A 23,562-nucleotide genomic window follows, 5' to 3' on the forward strand; every position below is an offset into this window, starting at 1 on the left:
ATTGAGGTATTATGGGTAGAAAATGTTTTAATGCCTCAATAAAGCTTTAAGTAATGAATGGTGGCTGAATACTCACATTTTGAATACTTTGCCAGTAGTGGGTAATAACGATTCTCTTGCCTCAGGGAGATTTTAAAGTTCTGAGTCAATAATAAACAGGCCCTGTAATGATTCCATTCAACTAGCCTTTGTGGGTTATCACATTTGTGCCAGGTCATTCTATGAAAAGTCATTTATTCTTGAGAATGGGAACCAGGAGTCGATCGTTCAGTTTCTTGTGTCTGTTCTGTCATTCACTGAATTTGTGGGTAAGTTTCTCCTCAGCAAACTTTACTGTTCTAACCCCATATCCTTCCTATGGGGTGGGGGGGGGGGGGGGAGCAGCAAGCCTCAGAATAGAAGGACTTGCCATTAGAACAGAAATGAGCAGGAATTTCTTTAGCCAGAGGGTGGTGAAATTGTGGAATTCATTGCCACAGATGGTAATGGAGGCCAAGCCATTGTGTATATGGAGGAATTTAAGGTGGAGGGTTATATGGGAGGCAGGGTTTAAGGGTTGGCACAACATTGTGGGCCGAATGGCCTGTACCGTGCTGTATTGTTCTTTGTTTTTTATTCTTTGTATATTTAAAGCAGAGGTTGATTAGTGAGGGCATCAAAGGTTATAGGGAGAAGGCAGGAGAATGGGGTTGAGAGGGATAATAAATCAGCCGTGATCAAATGGCAAAGCAGACTCGATGGGCTGACTGGCCTAATTCTGCTCCTATTCCTTATAGTCTTACGATTTTCTCCTCCACACTGTGCAGGCACTGCTTCACAATGCCAAAGTCCCAGCTCCAACCCTGATCTGGAGGGCTGTTATGTGGCGCTTATAGGAGCTATTCGTGACTCCATAGGTTTCTCCCCCACATCCTGAAGGTTTGCGTATTTGTAGGCTTATTGCCCTTGGTGTATGGGTAGGATCTGAAAGGGGATGAAAAGAATGGGATGAATGTAGGATTAGTGTGAATGGGTGGTTAGTGGTTGTTGCAGACTCAATGGTTTGAAGCCCATAAGACCTTAAGGCTATAACCTCTGAGATGCTTGCTAATCAAGAGCCTATCAACATCTGCTTTAAAAATACGCAATGACAGCTTCCTCAGCAATCTGTAGCAATGAACTGCACACATTCACCATGTTCTGGGTAAAGAAATCCCTTCTCATCTGTGTTCTAACTAGATGCCTCTCTGTTCTGAGGCTGTGCCCCCTGGATCCAGACTCCTCTAGTATTAGAAACATTCTCTCTATGCCTACACTTATCCAGGCCTTTCAATATTCGATATGTTTCAATGAAATGCTCCTTCATTCTTCTAAATCCCAATGAGTACAAGGCCAGAACCATCAAATGTTCCTCATATGTTAACTCCTTCATTCCCAGAATTATTCTCATGAACCTCCTCAGTACCCTCTCCAACACCAGCACATCTTTCCTCAGATATCTTTGCAGTAAAGAAATTTCTTGAATGGCCTACCCTTAATCTTGGTTGTGACCCCCTTGGTCTGGGGGGGGGGTTCTACACTGTCAAGTCACAAGAATTTTCCCAGGTGCCACTTAACAGGCAAGAACTTGGTGTGAAAGTAGCATTTAATTGAGATAATAGCAGGATATTTGATGCAACGTTCTTGACAAAGCAGTGGTGGACTGAGAGCTGACAAATAATTCATGTTTGAAACTGGTTTAATTTTTAATTCTGCCTTGGGATTTTTTGTCTAAGTGCGTGGCAAAGTCAGTTGCTCTGGGTCATTCAAAATAAAATTTACTCAAGGGATACCTCATGTTTCAGTTTCTACAAAGCACAATTGGATTGTAATCGGTATCAATTACAGACCGTTTTGCATTGATTAGTTCTTCAGGAGCATCTTAATTTCTTCCAAGTCATCACCAGCACTTTTCTCTTTCACCTTCCTGCTGCCTGCAGGATTTCCATTCCAGATTTATTCACGCCTGCCAGGGTATTGACCACCGTATCTCACTGACAGTGGAATGGGTCAATTAGATCTGTGAGCATTCTGAAACACATGCAGTCTCCTTAGAGGAAAATGAATGATAACTTTAAATCTACATGGTCGGCATTTATTGCCAGCATGGAATTCTATCAGTGAAATGAAACTCAGCTTCTAATGAGACCTTTGGGCTTTATCTGTGAATACAAAATGCCTTCAAATCTTCGATATAGGAATTCCATTGAACTACAGTTGCCTTATACTGTAATGCACAACTGAAGAAAACGGTAAAAATGGAAAATATTCATAAAAATTAGACTTATAATATTGCTGCATCCTCGAGCACCATTCACACTGTTCATCACAAAGGGGACTTACCAGTGGCCAAACCCACTCCGATTTCCCATTCCCGTTCCAACACGTCGATCCATGGCCGCCTCTTGTGCCAAGATGAGACCACCCTTAATGTGGAGGAGCAACACCACGTATTCCATCTGGGTACCCTCCAACCTGATAGCATGAATATCGATTTTTCATTCCAGTGAACAAATTCCCCTCCCCCTTCCTGTATTCCCCACCCTGACCTTTCAATTCTTCTCACCTGCCTATTACTTCCCCTGGGTCCCCTCCTCCCCCACTTTCTTTTATAGTCCACTATCCTTTCATATCAGATTCTTTCTTCCCCAGCCTTTGACCGTTCCCACCTGGCTTCACTTATCACCTTCCAGTTAGCCTCTTTTCCATACACCCTCACCATTTTATTCTGACAGCTTCCCCCTTCCTTCTCAGTCCTGAAGAAGGGTGTTGGCTCAAAATGTTGGCTGTTTATTCTTCTCCATAGATGCTGCCTGACATGCTGAGCTCCTCCAGCATTCTGTGCATGTAACTTAACAACTGCTGTTTCTTTTTCCTGCACTACATTCAGTTCATATTTATTATGATTTGCCACATACCTAAAGTTATTTTATTCTGGAGGAAATTGATAACATTTAATTGTTGGAAGCAAGTACCAGCTGAACCGAGGTTATTTTCTGTTTCACACGGATAAGGATCTCAGTATACAGTATGTACATTTATCTTTGTTGTTTGCAGCTAAAACAAAAATTGTTTTTGTAAGTTTCAGAAAGAATGTCTACAAGAAAATGAGTTTCAGGGTAGTAAATGCTGACATATACCTATTTTGATAATAAATTCAGTTTGAACTTCAAACGAACCAAACAGCTCAACCCTAATCCCTAGCCTATTACAGCTACACTATGACCACTATAATCACTTTACACTCCAACTTCTTTTTGTCCTAAGAGTGTCCTTTCTCATATAAATAGTGTATATTTTGTGTTGGATGTGTGTTTTTCTTATGAATGCAGCTTGTCTGATGCTCTGCAGCTGTGCTGCTGCAGCAGGTGTACGCTCCCCACGACCGTGTGGATTTGCTCCCACATTCCAATGGCGTACAGTTTAGGGCTAGTGAGATATGGGCATGTTATGTTGGTGCTGGAAACATGGCGATACTTGTGGGCTGCCCCTAGTACAGTCCTCGTTGATCTGATTTGATGGAAATGGAATATTTCACTGTCTGTTTTAATGAACATTAACAAATAAAGCTAATCATATCTTAAGTAAGATTTTCATTGCACCTCTGCACACATTTGTATCGAGTAAAAGAATTGGAATGTTATGGTGAGGTTGTATAAGGCATTGGTGAGGCCGAATTTAGAGTATTGTGTGCAACTTTGGTCACTAAATTACAGGAAGGATATTAATAAGGTTGAAAGAGTGCAGAGAAGGTTTACAAGGATGTTGCTCGGACTTGAGAAACTGAGTTACAGAGAAAGATTGAATAGGTTCGGACTTTATTCCCTGGAGCATAGAAGAATGAGGGGAGATTTGATAGAGGCATACAAAATTATGATGGGTGCAGATAGAGTGAATGCAAGCAGGCTTTTACCACTGAGGCTAGGAGAGACAAAAACCAGAGGACATGGGTTAAGGGTGAAGGGGGAAAAGTTTAAAGGGAACATTGGTGGGGGACTTCTTCACACAGAGAGTATTGGGAATGTGGAATGAGCTGCCAGATGAAGTGGCAAATGCAGGCTCACTTTTAACATTTAAGAAAAACTTGGACAGGTACATGGATGAGAGGTGTATGGAGGGATATGGTCTTGGTGCAGGTCAGTGGGACTAGGCAGAAAAATGGTTCGGCACTGCCAAGAAGGGCCAAAGGCCTGTTTCTGTGCTGTAATGTTCTATGGTTCTATGTACCAGTGCATATGACAAAAACTGGACTTTGACTTTCCTCCAGCTTGCTGCTACATGATTTGTGTTTAGTAAGTTGTGTATTCTTCCATAAACTTTCAGTTGTCAGAGAGTTTCAGCTTTGTATTTTTGGAATTGAGAACTGAATCAGGCAAGGCAAAAGGAACAGGGATATTTAGGACCTCCATGAATTGTAAGTCCAACTCCTCACATCTGTAACCAATGAGAAAACAGAAAAAAGAAAGGAAATGAACTCTGGATCACAGTGGAAGGAACAAGGATTTTCAGTGATGGACTTGATTCTAGAACAGATCAAATAGCAAAACAAAAACGGGTGTTCAAAGACCGGGTCATAGAGTTGTCGGGACAATACCACGAGGGAACAGGCCTTTGACCCAACTCATCCACACCAACTATGTTGTCCAGCGAGTCTTCTGCACACTTTTGATCTATAGCCTTCTAGCCCTCTCCTATCCATCTTCCTATCTCGACCACTTTGAAACATTGCCAATATGCCCACCACAACCACTATTTCTGGCAGCTCATTCCAAATTCATGAAGAAGTTGCCCCCGATGTCCCTTTTAAACTTCTTGCCTCTGATCTTAGCATTCCTTCCCAGGGGAAGAGACTATGTCCTTTCACCATGTCAATGCTTTTCATGATCTTCTATACCTCTGTTCGGTTAAACCTCAGTCCCCTGCTTATATTGCAGGGAATGAACTCCAACCTGACTCAACCACTCCTTGTAACTCAGGCCCCCCAAAGTCCAGGTAAGTTCCTGGTTCTCTTCCCAGTTTAACAAACTAGCTGAGAATTTGCTGTAACTTTTCCTACCTATCATAAAACTTCAGAGAGTTTAACAATAAGGAAACATGATTATAGATGAGTGAGACAGTGAGAGAGTGTGGTGAACTGTGTGTGAGTTTGTCAGAGGAAGTTGTGAGGTGTGTGTGTGTGTATGTGTCTATGAGTGAATGTTTGACTCTGTGACAGTGGTGTGAGTAGTGTGTGTGTGTGTCTGTGAAAGAGTGGTGAGCTGTGTGTGTTTTAAGGCTGCCATTCTGAGCTTCAGGTCAAGACTGTTAACTTTGAATATTGTACTAAGGTCTTTGAATGTCTTCCTACACTGTAACTGAATGCATGGGTGATTCTCCCAAGGTGGCTATTATGATTGTTCTCTTGACTACAGTCCTCTGGGTCTGAGCATCATCCTGATGTCCTTGGTACCATGCACATGCCCTCTACTTTTCACCCCATCGACAGGGACCTGCCACACTCTGACACCTCAGCATCTCCCTACCTTACAGCACATGACTGAAGATTGTGGGATAGAGCTTAGGCACTAATTCAAACAAGAATGTGTTAGCAGGTGTGCATCGGAGGGATGCCAATCATTAATAAAAGTTTAAAGATCAGCCTTATTTGTCACAGGTACATCAAAATATACATGAAATGTGTCATCTGTGTCAATGACCAGTACAGTCCGAGGATGTCACCAGAGTCGCCGTGCTTCTGGTGCTGACATAACATGCCGCAACTTACTATAATACCTGCACATCCTTGGAATATGCACCCAGTTGACCACTTTATTAGGTACATCTGTACACCTGCTTGTTAAACCTGTCTGTTAACTCAAATAACCATGTGTTTAAATGGCGCTGTGCAGAAGAGCAAGAAATGCGCATCATAGCGATATTGAAGTGGATGGGCTGTAACAGCAGAATACCATACTGGATTCCACTCCTATACTAAAAAAGTAGCCAGTCAGCGTATTTGAGAGGAAACCCACATGGTCTTGGGGAGGACGTACAAACTCCTTACATAGAGCAGTGGGAACTGAACCCAGATCACAAGCACTGTGAAGCATTATGCTGTTACGCTACCACACCCCCCTTGTGAAACTTGTGTTGACAAGGTAAGGGAAGCATTGGAAAGATTCCAGTTCAATAACAGATACAATCATCCTTCAGAAACTGATTGGAAAGCTGAGCCTACTGGGCCTGAACACCTCCCTCTGCAACTGGATCCTAGACTTCCTGACTGGGAGACCTCAGTCAGTCTGGATCGGGAGCAACATCTCCAACACCATCACACTGAGCACAGGGGCCATCCAGGGCTGCGTGCTCAGTCCACTGTTGTTCACTCTGCTGACCCATGACTGTGCTGCAACACACAGCTCGACCCACATCATCAAGTTTGCTGATGACTTGACCGTGGTGGGTCTCATCAGCAAGAACGACGAGTCAGCTTACAGAGAGGAGGTGCAGCAGCTAATGGACTGGTGCAGAACCAACAACCTGTCTCTGAATGTGAACAAAACAAAAGAGATGGTCGTTGACTTCAGGAGGGCATGGAGCGACCACTCCCCACTGAACATCGACGGCTCCTCAGTAGAGATCGTTAAGAGCACCAAATTTCTTGGTGTTCACCTGGCGGAGAATCTCACCTGGTCCCTCAACACCAGCTCCATAGCAAAGAAAGCCCAGCAGCGTCTCTACTTTCTGCGAAGGCTGAGGAAAGTCCATCTCCCACCCCCTGTCCTCATCACATTCTACAGGGGTTGTATTGAGAGCATCCTGAGCAGCTGCATCACTGCCTGGTTCGGAAATTGCACCATCTCAGATCGCAAGACCCTGCAGCGGATAGTGAGGTCAGCTGAGAAGATCATCGGGGTCTCTCTTCCCACCATCATGGACATTTACACTGCATGCTGCATCTGCAAAGGAAACAGCATTATGAAGGACCCCTCATACAATCTCTTCTCCCTCCTGCTGTCTGGGAAAAGGCTCCGAAGCATTCGGGCTCTCACAGCCAGACTATGTAACAGTTTCTTCTCCCAAGCTATCAGACTCCTCAATTCCCGAAGCCTGGACTGACACCTTGCCCTACTGTCCTGTTTATTATTTATTGTAATGCCTGCACTGTTTTTGTGCACTTTACGCAGTCCTGTGTAGGTCTGTAGACTAGTGTAGCTTTCTCTGCGTTGTTTTTTTTTCGTAGTTCAGTCTAGTTTTTGAACTGTGTCATGTAACACCATGGTCCTGAGAAACGTTGTCTCATTTTTACTGTGTACTGTACCAGCAGTTATGGTCGAAATGACAACAAAAGTGACTTGACTTGACTTGACTTGACTTGACTTGAGATACAACATGAATTATTGCACGATGCAAGTTTATTGCTTTTGTTTAGGAGCGATTTAATTTCCAGGCCGAAGTATTTGAACAAAGCACTAACTCAAGCAGTGAAAAGAAAGCTCAGCGATATTTCTGCTTTCTGCTTCAAAGACATTAATTTTGTAATCAGTGTTAACCACAGTAAATCTACACTCAGTGGCCACTTTATTAGGCACACCTGTACAACTGCATGTTAATGCTGATAATGCAGCAACTCAATGCATAAAGCATGCAGACATGGTAAAGAGGTTTGGTTGTTGTTCAGACCAAATGTGAGGGGCAGGAATGTGATCTAAGTGACCTTGATTGTGGAATAATTGTTCATGCTAGATGGGTTGGTTTGAGTATCTCAGAAACTGCTAATCTCTTGGGATTTTCAAACACTAGAGTTTACAGATAATGGTGTAAAAAACAGAAACAAAATCCAGTGCATAACAGTTCTGTGGTTGAAAATACCTTGAAAAGGAGAGAGCATGGAGCAGAATGGCCAGACTGGAGTGATCTGACAGAAAGGTGACAGGAACTCAAATAATGACCCATTACAACAGTGGTGTGCAGAAGAGCATCTCTGAACACACCACATGTCAAACTTTGAAATGGACAGGCTACAGAACACAAATAAACACTTTGTGTCCACTTTATGAAGCACAGGAGTATAGAAAAGCCTTTCTTAAATTTAATATTCCAAAACTTTGAGGATTCTATCCTTTATCCACAATGAATAGATTAGCATTTTAACAATAGGTTTTCTTCTAATAAACAGCAAAATCATTTATTCTCTATTTTCTAATTTTATTCTTTTCTCATCGGCCTTTTAAATTCAGCCGTGTCTTCTTTCTTTCCTAATTGCCGATATGGATTAGGCCTATTCTGCTTGTTCATCATCTTTTATTTTTCTTCTGTTCTGCAAGCTCCAGTTATTATCCTTTTACTTCACAGCAGTGTGCATTTTAATTGACTTTCCTTGGATTTCTCTAAACACTTTCATATCTCTGTAGTGCTGCTTTTCACTGTTCTCTTCACATTAATTTTCCATTAAAGGCTGCACAGCTTTTGGTCTGTCAATATGTCAAATTCCATGTTAGTTAAAGTTGCGATTACTTCACGCAATTATTCCCAGAACTCCGGGGTGCCAGATACTTACCCCTGAAGCCCCAAATCCAACTGGGTCTCTGATATATTACTGAAATCCATGTTCCCATTAATAATCGATCTTGGGTTTTGTGAATAAATTAACTTGCTCACCTCCAGACTGAACCTTGCTTTACTTGTGTTATTGCTGCATAATTGAAATTGTCAGTGATCACCGCTCTACATGTTCACACCTGTCCGAACAGTTCAGTATCAGGCTGCTCACTCTGACACCTCCGGTCAATAGCACTCCCTTAGAACAATGTTCACACCCTTATGGCTCTTGAGTTCTGCCCAAATTGATTCTGACACTTTTTCTTGCAGAGATAGGGCCTGATTCAAGTGCAGTTCAGGTACAACAGAAGGATGCCTTTGTGCCTCATTAATTCCTGTGGCATCATGCCCACACCAAGTTTACAGTACATACTCCATTCCTTGGAGTTTACTGCACTGAACTAGTCTGCGTCGAGCCATCTACCCAGAACTGTCTCAGCATCAATTCTTTCCCTGATCACGAAGAAGGAAGTCAGTTGGCGCAGTGTTAGCATTCATTTTGAGAGGACTGGAATATAAACACAAGAATGTAATGTCGAGGCATTATAAAACACTAGTGAGACCTCACTTGGAGTATGGTGAGCACTTTTGGGCCCCTGATGTAAGAAAGCATGTGCTGACCTTGGAGAGGGTTCAAAGAAGGTTCATGAAAATGATTTTGGGATCGAAAGGATTATCATATGAAGAGCGTTTGATGGTTCTGGGCTTGTACTCACTGGAATTCAGTAGAGGGGAGGGGAATCTCATTGCAACTTATTGAATGTTGAGAGGCCTTGATAGAGTGGATGTGTAGCGGCCACAGCTCACAGCCTTAGGATAGAGTGGAGTCCTTTGAGAACAGAAATGAGGAGTAATTTCCTTAGCCAGAGAGTGGTGATTCTGTAGAATTCATTGCCAAAGGCAGCTGTGGAGACCAAGTTATTGGGTATATTTAAGGCAGAGTTTGATAGATTCTTTATTGGTCAGGGCATGAACAGATACGGGGAGAAGGCAGGAGATTGGAGCTGAGAGGAAAATGGATCAGCCATGATGAAATGGCCAAATTCTGCTCCTATATCTTATGGTCTTATGGTATGGCAGTTCAAGGAGCATTCATTCCCATTCATATTCTCCTATTAATATTTCCTGCAACCAATTCTCCCTGTTTTCCCATCCATTGGCCATATGCAGGCAAATAGGACTAATCAGCATTTTTCAGACAATCAACGTGGTCAGCCTGGACAAGTTGGGCCAAAGGGCCTCTTTCTGTGCTGCGTAGCCCCATGACTCCGCGACTCTAATCCCCGCCAGATCCTACCACGAGGAGCAGTTTACAGTGCCCATTTCACTGCACACTTTGAAATCTAGACCTGTCGAATATGGAAAAACCTGGAAGGAGTGCACACAGAGAGGAAAAGCTGTTTCTAAATCGTCGAGTTTAAGTCTTCAGGTTCTTGAACCTCCTCCCTGATGGTCGTAATAAGAAGAAGGCATGTCCCAGATGGTAAGGGTCGTTAGTGATGGATGCTGCCTTCTTGAGGCATACCTTTGGAAAATGTCCTCGAAAGTGGGTTGAGCAGTGTCTGTAGGAGGAAAAGAATTGTTGACAGCAACACACATAAAATGCTGGAGGAACTCAGCAGGTCAGGCAGCATCTGTGGAAATGAAGAAAAAAGTTGATCTTTCAGGCCAAGACCATTCTTCAGAACTGGAAAAGAAGGGAGAAAATGCCAGAGTAAAAAGGTGGGGGGGAGGGGAAGGGTTTTGTGTCAAGATCCTGATGCAAGATTTCAAACCAAATCCTCTACAATTCCTTTGCCCTCCCCCCCCCCCCCCCCCCCCATGCCATGGATGCAGCTTGACCCACCGAGTTTCTCCAGCAGATGTCGCATTACTTAACACCCAGGTGAATCTCCTCTCTACTCCTTCCAGTGCAGCTGCCTCCTCCCTATGGTGTGGTACTCAAAACTGCATTCATCTTAAAGTGCAGGCCTACCAGTGTTTTCTAAAGTTGCAACCTTATGTTTCAAGAGTAGAGCAGTGGTTAAGCAATGCTTTACAGTGGCCGTAATTACCGATTGAGTTTGAATTCCTGCTGCTGCCTGAAAGGTTTTCCCCATGATCTTGTGGGTTTCACTTACGTGGTCCGATTTCCCCACACATTCCAAAGACATACCAGTTAGTAAGTTGTGGACATCATGCTATGTTGGCGACATTTGCGGGGTTCCTTGGACTGTGTTGGTGATTAACGCAAAATGACGCATTCCTCTGCGCACTTTGATGTGCGTGTGACAAATAAAGCTGATCTTTAGCTTTTATATTCTATATCCCGACTACGAAGGCAAGACTGTCATGTGCCTTCTTTACCACAGAAGTGAGTTGTTTAGCAGCTGGAAGGAGGAGAAATGTCTTTACTCAGAGGACTGTGAAACTTCTCAATATCTATTTTTGTGTGGCGTAGATGTTCAGTCACTGAGTATATATGAGACTAACTCAATCGATTTTTTGTTACACTGAGGGAACTGCAGGGATTACAAAGGGAAGCTAACTTACAGCTGAAGATCATCCTTGATCGGATTTAGCTGTGGAGCAGATTCTCCCGCTCCGTTCATATTTCTTATCCGATTTACCTCAAATTTTCAATGTGGTCGCAGCCTCCGGATTGGCACTGCTCATTGGGTGATGACAAGTCTCCCTCAAGGTGGGACCAAGGTGGATTTTGTCAGGCTTGTTAATTGAGCATTTTTATCCACCCTCATAATGGAGTAGGAAAGAGCGAATCTCAGCTGCGGGCTAAGCACATCAAACATAGAGAAGTAGAACACAGGAGCAGGCGTTTTAGCCCACCATGTTGTGCCAAACTAATTAAACTAGTAATTAAACACCAAGTAAACTAATCCCTTCTGCCCACTCAATGTCCATATATATCCATTCTCTAAATGTTAATTTGCCTATCTCAAGATTCAAGTTTATTTACTAATCAATCAGTGGAACGTGTCTTTTGCATTAACAACCAAGGATGTTTTGAGGACAGCCCTCAAGTATCACCAATATAGCCTACTCACAATGCTTAGCCGACCAGCCTCTTAAATGATTTGTACCTCTTGTACCTGCCTCCTCCACCATCCTCCCAACATATTCCAGGCATCCGCCACTCTCTGTGTAAAAAGGAGAAAGGAAATCTAAAAGTAACTCAAGGGAGCTGGGACTTTTCCCTTTGGAGCGTAGAAGAATGAGAGGGGACTTGATAGAGGTCTACAGGATTATGAGCAGCCTAGATAGGTTGAATAGTCAGTACCTGTTTCCCAGGGCAGCAATAGCAAATGCCAGAGGGCATATGTACAAAATTAAGGGAGGGAACTTTAGGGGAGACATCAGGGGTAAGTTTTTTACACAGAGCGTTGTGAGTTCCTGGAATGATTTACCAGGGATGGTGGTGGAGGCTAAAACATTAGGGGTATTTAAGAGCCTCTTGGACAGGCACATGTATGAAAGAAAAATAAAGAGTTATGGGGTAGTTTGGGTTCAGTGCTTTTTTTAAGGATTATATGGGTCGGCAGGGGTGTGCTGTAGTGTTCAATGGTTCTATGGAGTATATAATATATAAAGATTTTCAATAGTTTTAATAAGGTTAGATCTTATTTGGAGAATAGTAGGGCTTGTGGAAGAGTTATGGAACTTGGGAGTGCAGGTGTATAGTTTGTTGGAAGTGGCAGCACAGGTAGATAGGGTGATGAAGGGTTAGGGTTGCTGGCACTTTGGTGTTCATCAGTCAGGACACTGAGTAAAGAAGTTGGGAAGTGAGGTAGCAGTTACATAAGACTGGTGAGGCTGCAGTTGAGAATTGTGTGTAGTTTCGGTCATCCTGTTATAGGAAGGATGTCGTTAAACTGGAAAGAATGCTGAAAAGGTTTACCAGGATCTTGCCTGCCCGTGGGTTCCTGAGTTACAAGGAGAGGTGGCGTAGACTAGGACTTTAATCCCTGGAACGTAGGGGATTGCGGGGTAACCTGCTAGAGGTATTGTACATAAGATCATGAAGAGCACTGACAGGATGAAACTATTGAAAATCATTCGGGCTCTGCACTGTAGATGTATTGTCAATAATGTTTCTCCTGACCAGGGTCCCTCAAACCAGAAATCAGTCTCAAAATAAGATATTGGTCACTGAAATTTGAGTTGAGAAGGACATAGGTTTAAGATTAAGGGTGAAAGATTTAAAGGTGACATCAAGGTGACCTTGATGACATGTGACATGAAGACATAAAGGTGACCCCTGCTTCACACAAGGGGTTGTGTATATTTGGACTGAACTGCTAGACATAGCAGTTTAGGCAGCCACAATAATAACATTTAAAAGGCATCTAGACAAGAACACGGATAGGAGAGATTGAGAAGACTATTGGCCAAATACAGATAGATGGGAATAGTTCACCAGGCTGCACAGTTTGTATGGACCAGTTTGACCCGAGGGCCTGTTCCCATATTGTCTGTTTCTGACTCGAAATCTGCCTCTTATTCTTCTAAATGCAAAGAACACAATCCATGAGTGAACAATTAGTCTAACCTTAACCAGAAATAAATCAAATAAACTTAAAACCATAAAACAATAAGACATAGGTCCAGATTTAGGCCATTTGATCCATTGAATCTGACCAACATTCTGAAAAGAACATTAACACCATTGCACCAATACTGAGACCAAAACACTGCAAGGCATGGCTTTCAAATCTTCAATAGATGGCCAAAATTATAGGAAATTTTCTAAGGAAAGGCCAGATGATTTCTCACAAGTAATTGGTCAGTGAGGGATGATTACCCAAAACAAAATCATGCGCAAAATAGTGCATTCACCCAACATACCCTCAGAGGGGACTTTATTATGTACATCCTGTACATAATAAAGTGGCCATTGAATATATATATTCATGGTCTTCTACTGCTGCAGCCCATCCACTTCAAATTTCAACATGTTGTGTGTTCAGGGAGGCTGTTCTGCACCACCACCATTGTAATGTGTGATTGTTTGAGTTACTGTCTCCTTCCTGTCAGCCTGGATCAGTCTTGACTCTCTCCTCTGACCTCTCTTAATAACAAAACCACAAGGTCCTCATTAGATATTTTTTGTGTTTTTTTGCATCGTTCTCTGTAAACTCTAGAGACTGTTATGTGTAAAAATCCCAGAAGATCAGCAGTTTCTGAGATACTCAAACCACCCCATCTAGCACCAACGATCATTCCATGATCAAGTTCACTTAGTTGACATTTCTTTCTGCTTCTGATGTTTGGTCTGAACAACAACTGAACCACTTGTCTATTTCTGTATGATTTATGCATAGAGTTTCTGCCACATAATTAGATATTTGCATTATCGAGCAGGTGCTCAGGTGTACCTAAAAGAGTGGTCTCTGAATGAATTTGACCCCTCAGGCCTGCTCCAGCATTCAATATGAACATGTCTGATCATCTCCAGGCCTTTTCTCAGGCCGTAGCTCTTAATTCCCAGATATTTCAATAATGTATTTCTCTTTTCTTTTAAAATCAACAAACATCACATCTTGTCAACCTTCCAGGCACGACAGTTCCAGAGACTCACCACCCACTGTGAGAAGTTTCTGCACTCCTCTGTTTTATGTGACTGCCCCTAGTCTCATAAATCTACTTTCTCCTGGAAACGATGATATTTTTATATCAGTTACAGGGCAATGTGTTGAATGAGAAAGATTTGAATAATGAGTCACAAATAGAGCAAGAAAAGTCATTTAATTGGTCATCCCATTCAACCCAATATGTACAGTCCATTCTCCTCCACAGATGCTGCCTGACTCTTTGAGTTCTTCCAGCATCTGCAGACTCCTTGGTCTGCAACCCATTGAGGACTGGACAGATTTCCAATTGATTTCTCATTGTAACAGCTTCAAACACTCAGCGAACCTGATTATCATCAAACAGGAATTGGGAATAGAGATAGAGAGAAATGCAAAATGATATCAGGGAGCGGAATGGTGCATTGCTAGAATGAGTTGCTGTCAAAAGAGTGTGTTAACTGTCTTCTCCATCATTATGTGCTGTGTCATATAGGTGATCATGGTCTGGTGACCATGATTGTTCTTGGCAATTTTTTCTGCAGAAATGGTTTGCCATTGCCTTCTTCTGGACGGTGTTTTTAGAAGATGGGTGACCCCAGCCATTATCAGTACTCTTTAGAGATTGTCTGCATGGCATCAGTGGTCACATAACCAGGACTTGGGAACACACCAGCTGCTAAATGACCATCCACCACCTGCTCCCATCAGTTCACGTGACCCTGATTGGGGGGGGGGGGGGGGGGGCGGGTAAGCAGGTGCTATGCCTTGCCCAAGCACGACCTGCAGGCGAGATGGAGGGAAGGAGCTCCTTACACCTCCTTTGGTAGAGACGTATCTCCACCCCTCTGCTTCGTAAGCTTATCATGGTCTCAATGGTGTTCATTGGGGGGGGGGGGGGGGGGCATATGAAGAGATTGTTGAGACCCTGATAGAGATTCTTAAATCTTCACAGCTAAATATTGCACCCTTATTTTTAAAAAGATGGCCTTTTAAGCCAATTAGTTATAGGCCTGTAAGTCTAACATCAGTGGTGGGGAAGTTATTGGGAAGGAATCTGAGTGGCCAGATTTTAAGGAGGTACAAATGTATTGATGATGAGAGTGTTGTTGAGTGTATACTCACAGAGTAATGCAGTACAGAAACAGGCTCTTTGGCCCATGTCACACATGCTGGCCAAGATACTGATCTAAGCTTTATGCTCTGTCCAAGTGTCCTGTACAAAGATCTGAGGCATATACTGTATATACAGCTAGGGTGCCTAAGACTTTTGCACAGTACTGTAGGAATTTTATGCATTGCACCATACTGCTGCTTCTGCAAAACAAAAGATAATTTCATAACGTGTGAGTGATGATAAACCTGATTCTGATATGGGCCTCTATTGTAGACTGAGAGTGGGAAGGGGGCAGGGAGAGGGGAATCCTGGTCAGGAAAAGGAGGGGGGAGGCTCTGGAGAGACTTTCTGTGATGATCTGTAAACCAGTTGTTTGCAGTCAAATGATCTTGCCTGCTGTCTCAGGCTGGGTGTGTCTGCACCACGCTATCCCCAACCCGTGGAACTTCCTCTCAGCCACCTGTCCCACCACTCCCCCCCCACCATGGCACTCCACCCTCACCGTTCCCAACATCCTTTGCTCCTGTCAGATTTACAAACTCGATCTCTGCTCCACAGTGACAAATACAGTACTGTGCAAATGTTTTCCGCACCCTTGCTATATATATGTGCCTAAGACTCTTGCACAGTACTAGTGTTGTTATCGTACTGCCTCAACCATTTCCTCTGACAGCTCATTCTGTATACTGACCAGGCACTCTCTAGAAAAGCTCCCCCTCAGCTTGCTATTAAATCTTTGCCCCTCACCTTAAACCTATGCCCTCTAATTCTTGTTGATTAAATGGACTTCTGTACAGCCTTTGACAAGATCCCACAAGAAAGTCTGATCCAAAAGGTGAGATCCCAAGAGATGAAATGAATGGATGAAATATCTTTATTGTCATTGCTTAGTACAATTTGTCACGCACCAATACAGCGAAAATGAGTTTGCAACTCTCGTACTCAATGCTATAAAACAACAAATAAAATAAACAATAAATAAATCTCAAGTAAGCTGGTAAATTGCACCCAAAATCAGCGCAGTCTTGGAGCCAGAGGTCAATGATAGAGTGTTATTATGTGATATTTTGGGTAACACATCTCAATGTTGCTATTTTCAAAGGGAGGAGAGAGATTATTACTGGTGCTCTGTCCAATATTTATCCCTCGGTCAACATTTCTATGGTGTAGATGTGGTCATTATTGAATAACTGTTTTGTGGGAGCTTGCTTTTGCTAAATTGGCTGCCATTTCTTTCCTTTCATTACAAGAGAATTCACCTTCAAAGTGCAAAGGGATTATGATGTGCGAGAGGTTCTTTAAAAAAAAGGGCATTCTCATAAAGATTCTGTTCAACCTTTTGCTCACTTTTCATTGATACCCCTCCATATGTGAGCTCAACTCAAGAGCTCACACATTATAGTTTGGATGTGACAGATCAGATTTGCCCTAAAGACAAAACCTGCAGGGGCTGGAAACCTGATTTCTTTTTTAGAAAAAGCAAGTGTTGCAAGCACTCAGCAGGTTAAGCAGCACCTGTGTTAATGCTTCAGGTCAAAGGCTTTCTGTCAAACCTCAGATCAACCCGATTGCTCGGCAGTCTCAGGGCACTTGACATATTAAGTGCCAACTTCATTTCTGTAGATCTCTCTCGATGTTAACTTGACCAATTGTGACATTCCTCTCTGTAGCACTTTTATTTGCCCTCCCTGACTGAAGTACTGAATGATCGTCCACATTGAGTTTCATCTGTCAAAGTCCCTCACCCATCACTATTTACTGATTCCATCTCGGATCATTGTGCAAGTCTCTGCAGATTTCTCATATTCAAACATGGACTGAGTTGATAACCACTCAAATGAACAGAATCTCAGTTTGATAAGAGGCTATTTTGCTAATTTGCCTGATATACTAACATGTAGGCAACTTAAACTAAAGGTTGTTTTTTTTTTACACATAAACTTAGTAAGGTGGCGAGTATCCTAAATTTTTGCACCACAGCCTGGTATGGAAACACCAACACCCATGAACTGAAAAGCCTACAAATGTGGTGGATGCATCCCAGTCCATTGCATGCAAAGCCATCCCCACGACTGAGTCATCTACAAGAAGCGCTGCCACAAGAAAACACCATCCATGCCATCCTCCTTCTCACCACTGCCAAAGGAAAGGAGATACAGGAGCCTTAGGTCCTACACCACCAGGCTCATGAAACTTTATTACACTTCAACCATCAGACTCCTGAACCAGTGTTGACAGCTTCCCTCACTTTAACTCTGAATGAGTTCCACGATCTATGGATTCAATTTCAAGGACTCTACAACTCATTACATATTTGTGCAGTTTATCTTCTTTTGCTCATTGGTTGCTGGTCAATGTTAGTGTAATTTTTCATTCATTCTTTTGTATTTCTCAGTTCTCCTTTGAATGCCTATAAGAAAATGAATCTCAGAGTAGTATATGGAGACATATACATACTTTAATAATAAATTTACTTTTAGACAATAGACAATAGGTGCAGAAGTAGACCATTCAGCCCTTCGAGCTTGCACCGCCATTCTGAGATCGTGGCTGATCATCTACTATCAATACCCGGTTCCTGCCTTGTCCCCATATCCCTTGATTCCCCTATCCATAAGATACCTATCTAGCTCCTTCTTGAAAGCATCCAGAGAATTGGCCTCCACTGCCTTCTGAGGCAGTGCATTCCACACCCCCACAACTCTCTGGGAGAAGAAGAAGTTTTAACCTTTTAACCTTTGAACCTTTTAAAGAGAATATAAGAATTGCAACAATAGGCCGCTGCATGGTGTGCAAAACTAATGAATAAACATTGGCTAGATATAAACTGATTTCTATCGCACCTTTCACATCCCCTTCAAAATTTCCCACTATATTTTGTAGTCAATGAAATACTTTTATTCCATGGTCACTATTTAGTGCAAGTAATGCAGAAACAATTTGAACAAAGCAAGTCCCAAAACCCAGCTATGTTATAATGACTAGGACACCTGCTTAAAAATATTGCAGCTTAGGTGCAATGTACCCCCATCAAGCCTCTATGATTTGCAACTCTGTCTCCACCAATACACACACCCATAATATGGCACCTTCACATAGTGGCCATGAGCTTGTTTTCTACAGTCAAGGGTAATGAATACAGTCCAGTCCTTCACTGGTCATTGTGAATATCTGCATGTAGCATTGTCATAGGAAAGCAGCATCCATCATCACACCACTCTTTAAAAAATGAGAGAGGCAGCAGAAAGAAAATTATAGACCAATTAGCCTGATTTCAGTGGTTGGGAAGATGTTGGAGTCAATTTTTAGGATGAGGTTATAGAATATTTGTTGACGCAGGACAAGATAGGACAAAGTCAGCATGGTTTCCTTAAGGGAAAATCTTGTCTGAAAAATTGCTGGAATTCTTTGAGGAGATTACAAGTAGAATAGATAAAGGGGATGCTGTGGATGTTGTATATTTGAATTTTCAGAAGGCCTTTGACAAGGTGCCTCACATGAGGCTGCTTACCAGACTAAGCGACCATGGTATTACAGGAAAGTTACTAGCATGATTTGAGCTTTGGCTGATTAGTAGGACTGAATGGGAATAAAAGAAACCTATTCTAGTTGGCTCCCAGTAATTAGTGGTGTTCTGCAGGGGTCATCGTTGGGACTACTTCTTTTTATGCTGTATATAAATGGTTTAGATGATGGAATAGATGGCTTTGTTGTCAAGTTTGCAGATGATATGAAGATTGGTGGATGGGCAGGTAGTGTTGAGGAAACAGGTAGGATGCAGAAGGACTTAGACAGATTGGGAGAATGGGCAAGAAAGTAGCAAATGAAATACAATGTTGGAAAATTCATGGTCATTCACTGTAGAAGTAAACATACAGACTATTTTCTAAATGGGGAGAAAATCCAACAATCTGAGATGCAAAGGGACTTGGGAGATGTGCAGAACGTCCTAAAGTTTAACTTGCAGTTTGAGTCAGTGGTGAGGAAGGTAAATGCAATGTTAGCATTAATTTCAAGGGTACTAGAATATAAGAGCAGGGATGTGAAGCTGAGGCTTTATAACGCACTGGAAAGGCCTCACTTTGTGTAATATGGACAGTTTTGGGCTCCTTATCTAAGAAAAGATGTGCTGATGTTGGAGAGTGTTCAGAGGAGGTTCACAAGGATGATTCCAGGAATGAAAGGGTTATCATATGAAGAACGTTTGATGGCTCTGGGCCTGTACATACTGGAATCTAGAAGGATGAGTAGGGATCTCATTGAAACCTTTCGAAAGTTGAAAGGCCTAGACAGAGTAGATGTGGAAAGTCTGTTTCCAGTGGTGCGGGAGTCTATAACAAGAGGGTGCTGCCTCAGGATAGAGGGGTATCCATTTAAAACAGAAATGTAGAGTAATCTGTTTAACAGAGGGTGGTGAATTTGTGGAATTTGTTATCACAGGCAGCTGTGGAGGCCAGGTATTTCAATGTATTTATGATGGAGATTGAGAGGTTCTTGATTAGCCATGGCATCAAAGGTTACAGGGAGAAGGCCAAGGAGTGGGGCTGCAGAAGGGTAAAAATATGATCAGCTTTGATTGAATGAGGAGCAGACTTGATGGGCCAAATAGCCTAATTCTGCTCCTATTTCTTAGGGGCTTATGGTCTTTCGCAGCCGCTGCTTGTCCTCTGTGGCACAGCAGAAGTCATGTGTTGGTTGGACTCCAGAATAACTTTAGTGTTCTTCTCTAAAATCTCCAGCTGAACAATCTGTCAGGGAGAGTACTAAAGAGATTTCCAGTTGGCTTAATCTTCCTACGGCTTGGTGTGACATTGACTGTTGGAAACTGATATAACATGAAAGGAGATCATTCAGCCCTTCAAAGCTCTGAAGGGAACCAAAGTCAATGCATGAGCTGTGGATCCACTTGGGATCAGCTTTAATGCCTCCATGAAATGTCACAACAAGTTAGTAAAAGAAAAGCTGAGTTGGTTTCCTTCCTCTAAACTCAAGGTAATATTGGCCTACCTCTCCTTGTGTAACAAACCTCTTATTCCAGGAATCAATCTGATGAACCTACACTGTGTGCACTCTGTAACAAGAGGTTCCTGCCCAGGGCCCATGAACCCCATGGTCAATGGCAGAGTCCAAGACATAAAGAAGTTGGGAACCTCTGCCCTATAACAAGTCAACCAATTTTTGAGTAAGGAAGCCAGATTCCTCCACAATGTTATACCCATAGTTTTGCCGGGTCTTTATATAATTGGACCAAGTTTTCTTCAAAGACAAAGTTGGAATAAATTCAAAGTAAATTTATTATCAATGTATGTATTTGTTACCATAAACCACTTGTGCCTCACTTTCTTGCAGGCATTTACAGGAAAGTAAAGAAACACAATAGAACTCATGAATAACTATATGCAAACAGAGACTGACAACCAATGTGCAAGATAGAGGGACGTCTATTTAGAAGCGAGCAGAGGAGAAATTTCTTTAGCCAGAGGGCGGTTAATCTGTGGTACTTGTTTGCCAATGGTGGCTGCGATAGGCAGGCCACTGAGTGCATTTAAAATGAAGTTTAATAGTTTCTTGATTATTCAGGGCATGAAAGGTTGTAGGTGAATGAGATTGAGAGGGAAATGGATCCACCACGATGATATGGCAGAGCAGACTTGATGGACTGAATGGCCTTTTTCTGCTTCCATGCCTTATGGTCTTATAGTCTAAAATATGACAAATAGTTCAAATAAAAAATTACACAAATATTACTAAGAACGTGAGTTGTCCTGATCAAAAGTGGATTGGTAGGTTATGGAAATCAGTGAGTGAATTTATCCACATCGATAAGGACCCTGACTGTTATAGGGGATTAACTTTTCTTGAGCCTGGTAGTGGGAAACCTAAGGCTTATTCCTGATGGCAATGTGAGAAGAGTGCATGGTTAAGATAGTGTGGGTTCTTGATGATGTATGCTGCTTTCTTATGGCATGTTCCATGTAAATGTGCTCAATGGTGGAGAGGAGTGGGCTGTATCCACCACTTTCTGTAGACCCTCGAACTCATATCCTCAAGGAGAATAAGGCCTGCATGCTGCTTGCTCTCCATAATGGGTGTACAAAAACCCTGGTCATCAACCCTATTCAAACTTTAGCAAGTTAAAAAGACTCTGCCTCGCTTTCAGTCTTTTGAACAAAATTAATGACCCCACATTTTTTCACATTATTGTCCATAAGTCAAATCCTTATTCATTTAATTAGCCTGCCTCTGTTCTCTTGAATCGTCTCTGCATCCGCATCACAGTCCACACTGCCATCTAGCTTAGTTTCATTAATATTTCATTAACAACTCTAATATTTAAGACTAACTTTAGTTGACATCAACCATTAAAAACAATACAAAATACTTAAAAATATGAAAATAAATACATTTGACTAAAATGCAAATAAATTTCTAATTCTAAATCAAAACATAATAATTTAAGACAAAGACAAGAGATTCTGTAGATGGTGGAATTCCAGAACAGCACACACAAAATGTTGGAGAAACTCAGCAGATCAGTCAGTATCAATTGAGAGTCTCCAACCTGATGGCATGAATATCGATTTCTCCCTCCAGTTTAAAAAAAATCCCTCCCCTCTTCTATTCCCCACTCTAGCCTCTTATCTCTCTTCATCTGCCTATCACCTCCCCCGGGTCCCCTCCTCTTTCTATTTCTCCAATGGTCCACTCTCCTCTCCCATCTGATTCCTTACTCTCCAGCCCTTTACCTTTCCCACCCAAAATGACTTCACCTATCACTATCTAACTACCCTCTTTCCCCTTCACCCACTTTTTTATTCTGGCATCTTCCCCCTTCCTTTTAAGTCCTGAAAAAGGATTATGAGCCAAAATATGAACAGTTTATAAATTTCCATGAATTCTGCCTGACCTGCTGAGTTCCTCCAGCATTTTGTGTGAGTTGCTTTGGATTTCCAATATCTGCAGACTTCCTCAAGTTTATCTATTGAGAGGAATGGTTTACTCTTTATTCCTCTCTTTGGATGCTGGCTGATCTGCTAAGTTGCTCCACCATTCTGTGTATTGTAGTGGTGTGCTACATGCAGCGCTAAAATTACGACACGGAGTCGGTTCGGATGTGCCAGGAAATGGGTCGCCACATAACCCCCCCCCCCCCAGAACCGGCGATACACCCCCCAATGTCCACAGTCTGGGCCGGAACCTGCTTGGGAGGTCAGTCTCTGCGCCGAGGTGCTGGAAACTTGACCAGTTGCGCCAGGTCCACATGGACCAGTTTGAGTCGGTCCACCGTGAAAACCTCCTCTTTCCCCCCAACGTCCAGCACGAGCGTGGACCCGTTGTTCCAGAGCACCATCAACGGCCCCTCGTATGGCCGCTGCAGCGGTGGCCAATGCCCGCCCCTTCGTACAAACACAAACTTAGCCTAGGTAAGCCTAGGTAATTGCTATAGTAAGGACATGTTTGGCACAGCTTTGTGGGGCAAAGGGCCTGTATTTTGCTGTTAGTTTTCAATGAAAACTCCCAAAGGGGGGGGGGTGAATACTTTTTATAGGCACTGTAGGAAATATCCTCTCTATGTCCAGTCTATCTAGGAGTTTCAATATTTGTTAGGCTTCAGTGAGATCTCCTCACTCTCCAATCTTCTAAATTCCAGTAAATTCTAGATGTTCAAATGCACCTCATATATTAACCCTTTTAGTCATGGGGTAATTCTCGAGAACCTTCTTGAGATGCTCTCCAGTATCGCAATATCCTTTCTTGGGTGATCAGCGGCATCATGACATAGGGAATTATGGTCTTTGACCATGATCGCTCTTGTCAATTTTTTCTCCAGAAGAGGCCTGCCATTGCCGCCTTTGGGGCATGTCTTTACAAAACAGGTGACAGCCCACCCCCCAGCCATTATCGAAAGTCTTCGCTGGTCATATAATCAGGAGTTGGGATATGAATCAGCTCCTCAAACGACCACCTGTTCCCACGGCTTCATGTGACACTGGTTAGGAGGGCTAAGCAGGTGCTACACCTTGGCCAACGTTAACTTGCAGGCTGGTGGAGGGAAGGAGCACCTCACACCTCCTTTAGAAGAGGCATATCTCCATCGAGCCAACCACCTTTCTTAATTTAGGTACTCAAATCTTCTCACAATACTCCCAAGTGCAGTGTATCCAAAGCCTTAGTATTGTATCTTTGCTTTTATATTCTAGTCCTAAATGAATGCTGTATACAGCACTCCCAATGCTCAAGTGAATATCACTGGACAGCCAGTAGTTCATAGATACAGAAATT

General features: G+C 42.6%; 1 protein-coding gene across 1 annotated transcript in view; it reads left to right on the plus strand.

The window, feature by feature from the left end:
* Positions 1 to 239: 239 nt before the first annotated feature.
* Positions 240 to 23,562, plus strand: part of galntl6 (polypeptide N-acetylgalactosaminyltransferase like 6) — a 784,854-nt gene continuing 761,531 nt past the window's right edge. The window contains exon 1 of the mRNA XM_059974280.1: positions 240 to 308. Coding sequence (XP_059830263.1) covers positions 246 to 308 — 63 coding nt within the window. The 5' untranslated portion in view covers positions 240 to 245. The remainder of the gene's footprint in view (positions 309 to 23,562) is intronic.

This window comes from Hypanus sabinus, chromosome 7 (genome assembly GCF_030144855.1).
Source record: "Hypanus sabinus isolate sHypSab1 chromosome 7, sHypSab1.hap1, whole genome shotgun sequence".
NCBI classification, from domain to species: Eukaryota; Metazoa; Chordata; class Chondrichthyes; order Myliobatiformes; family Dasyatidae; genus Hypanus; species Hypanus sabinus.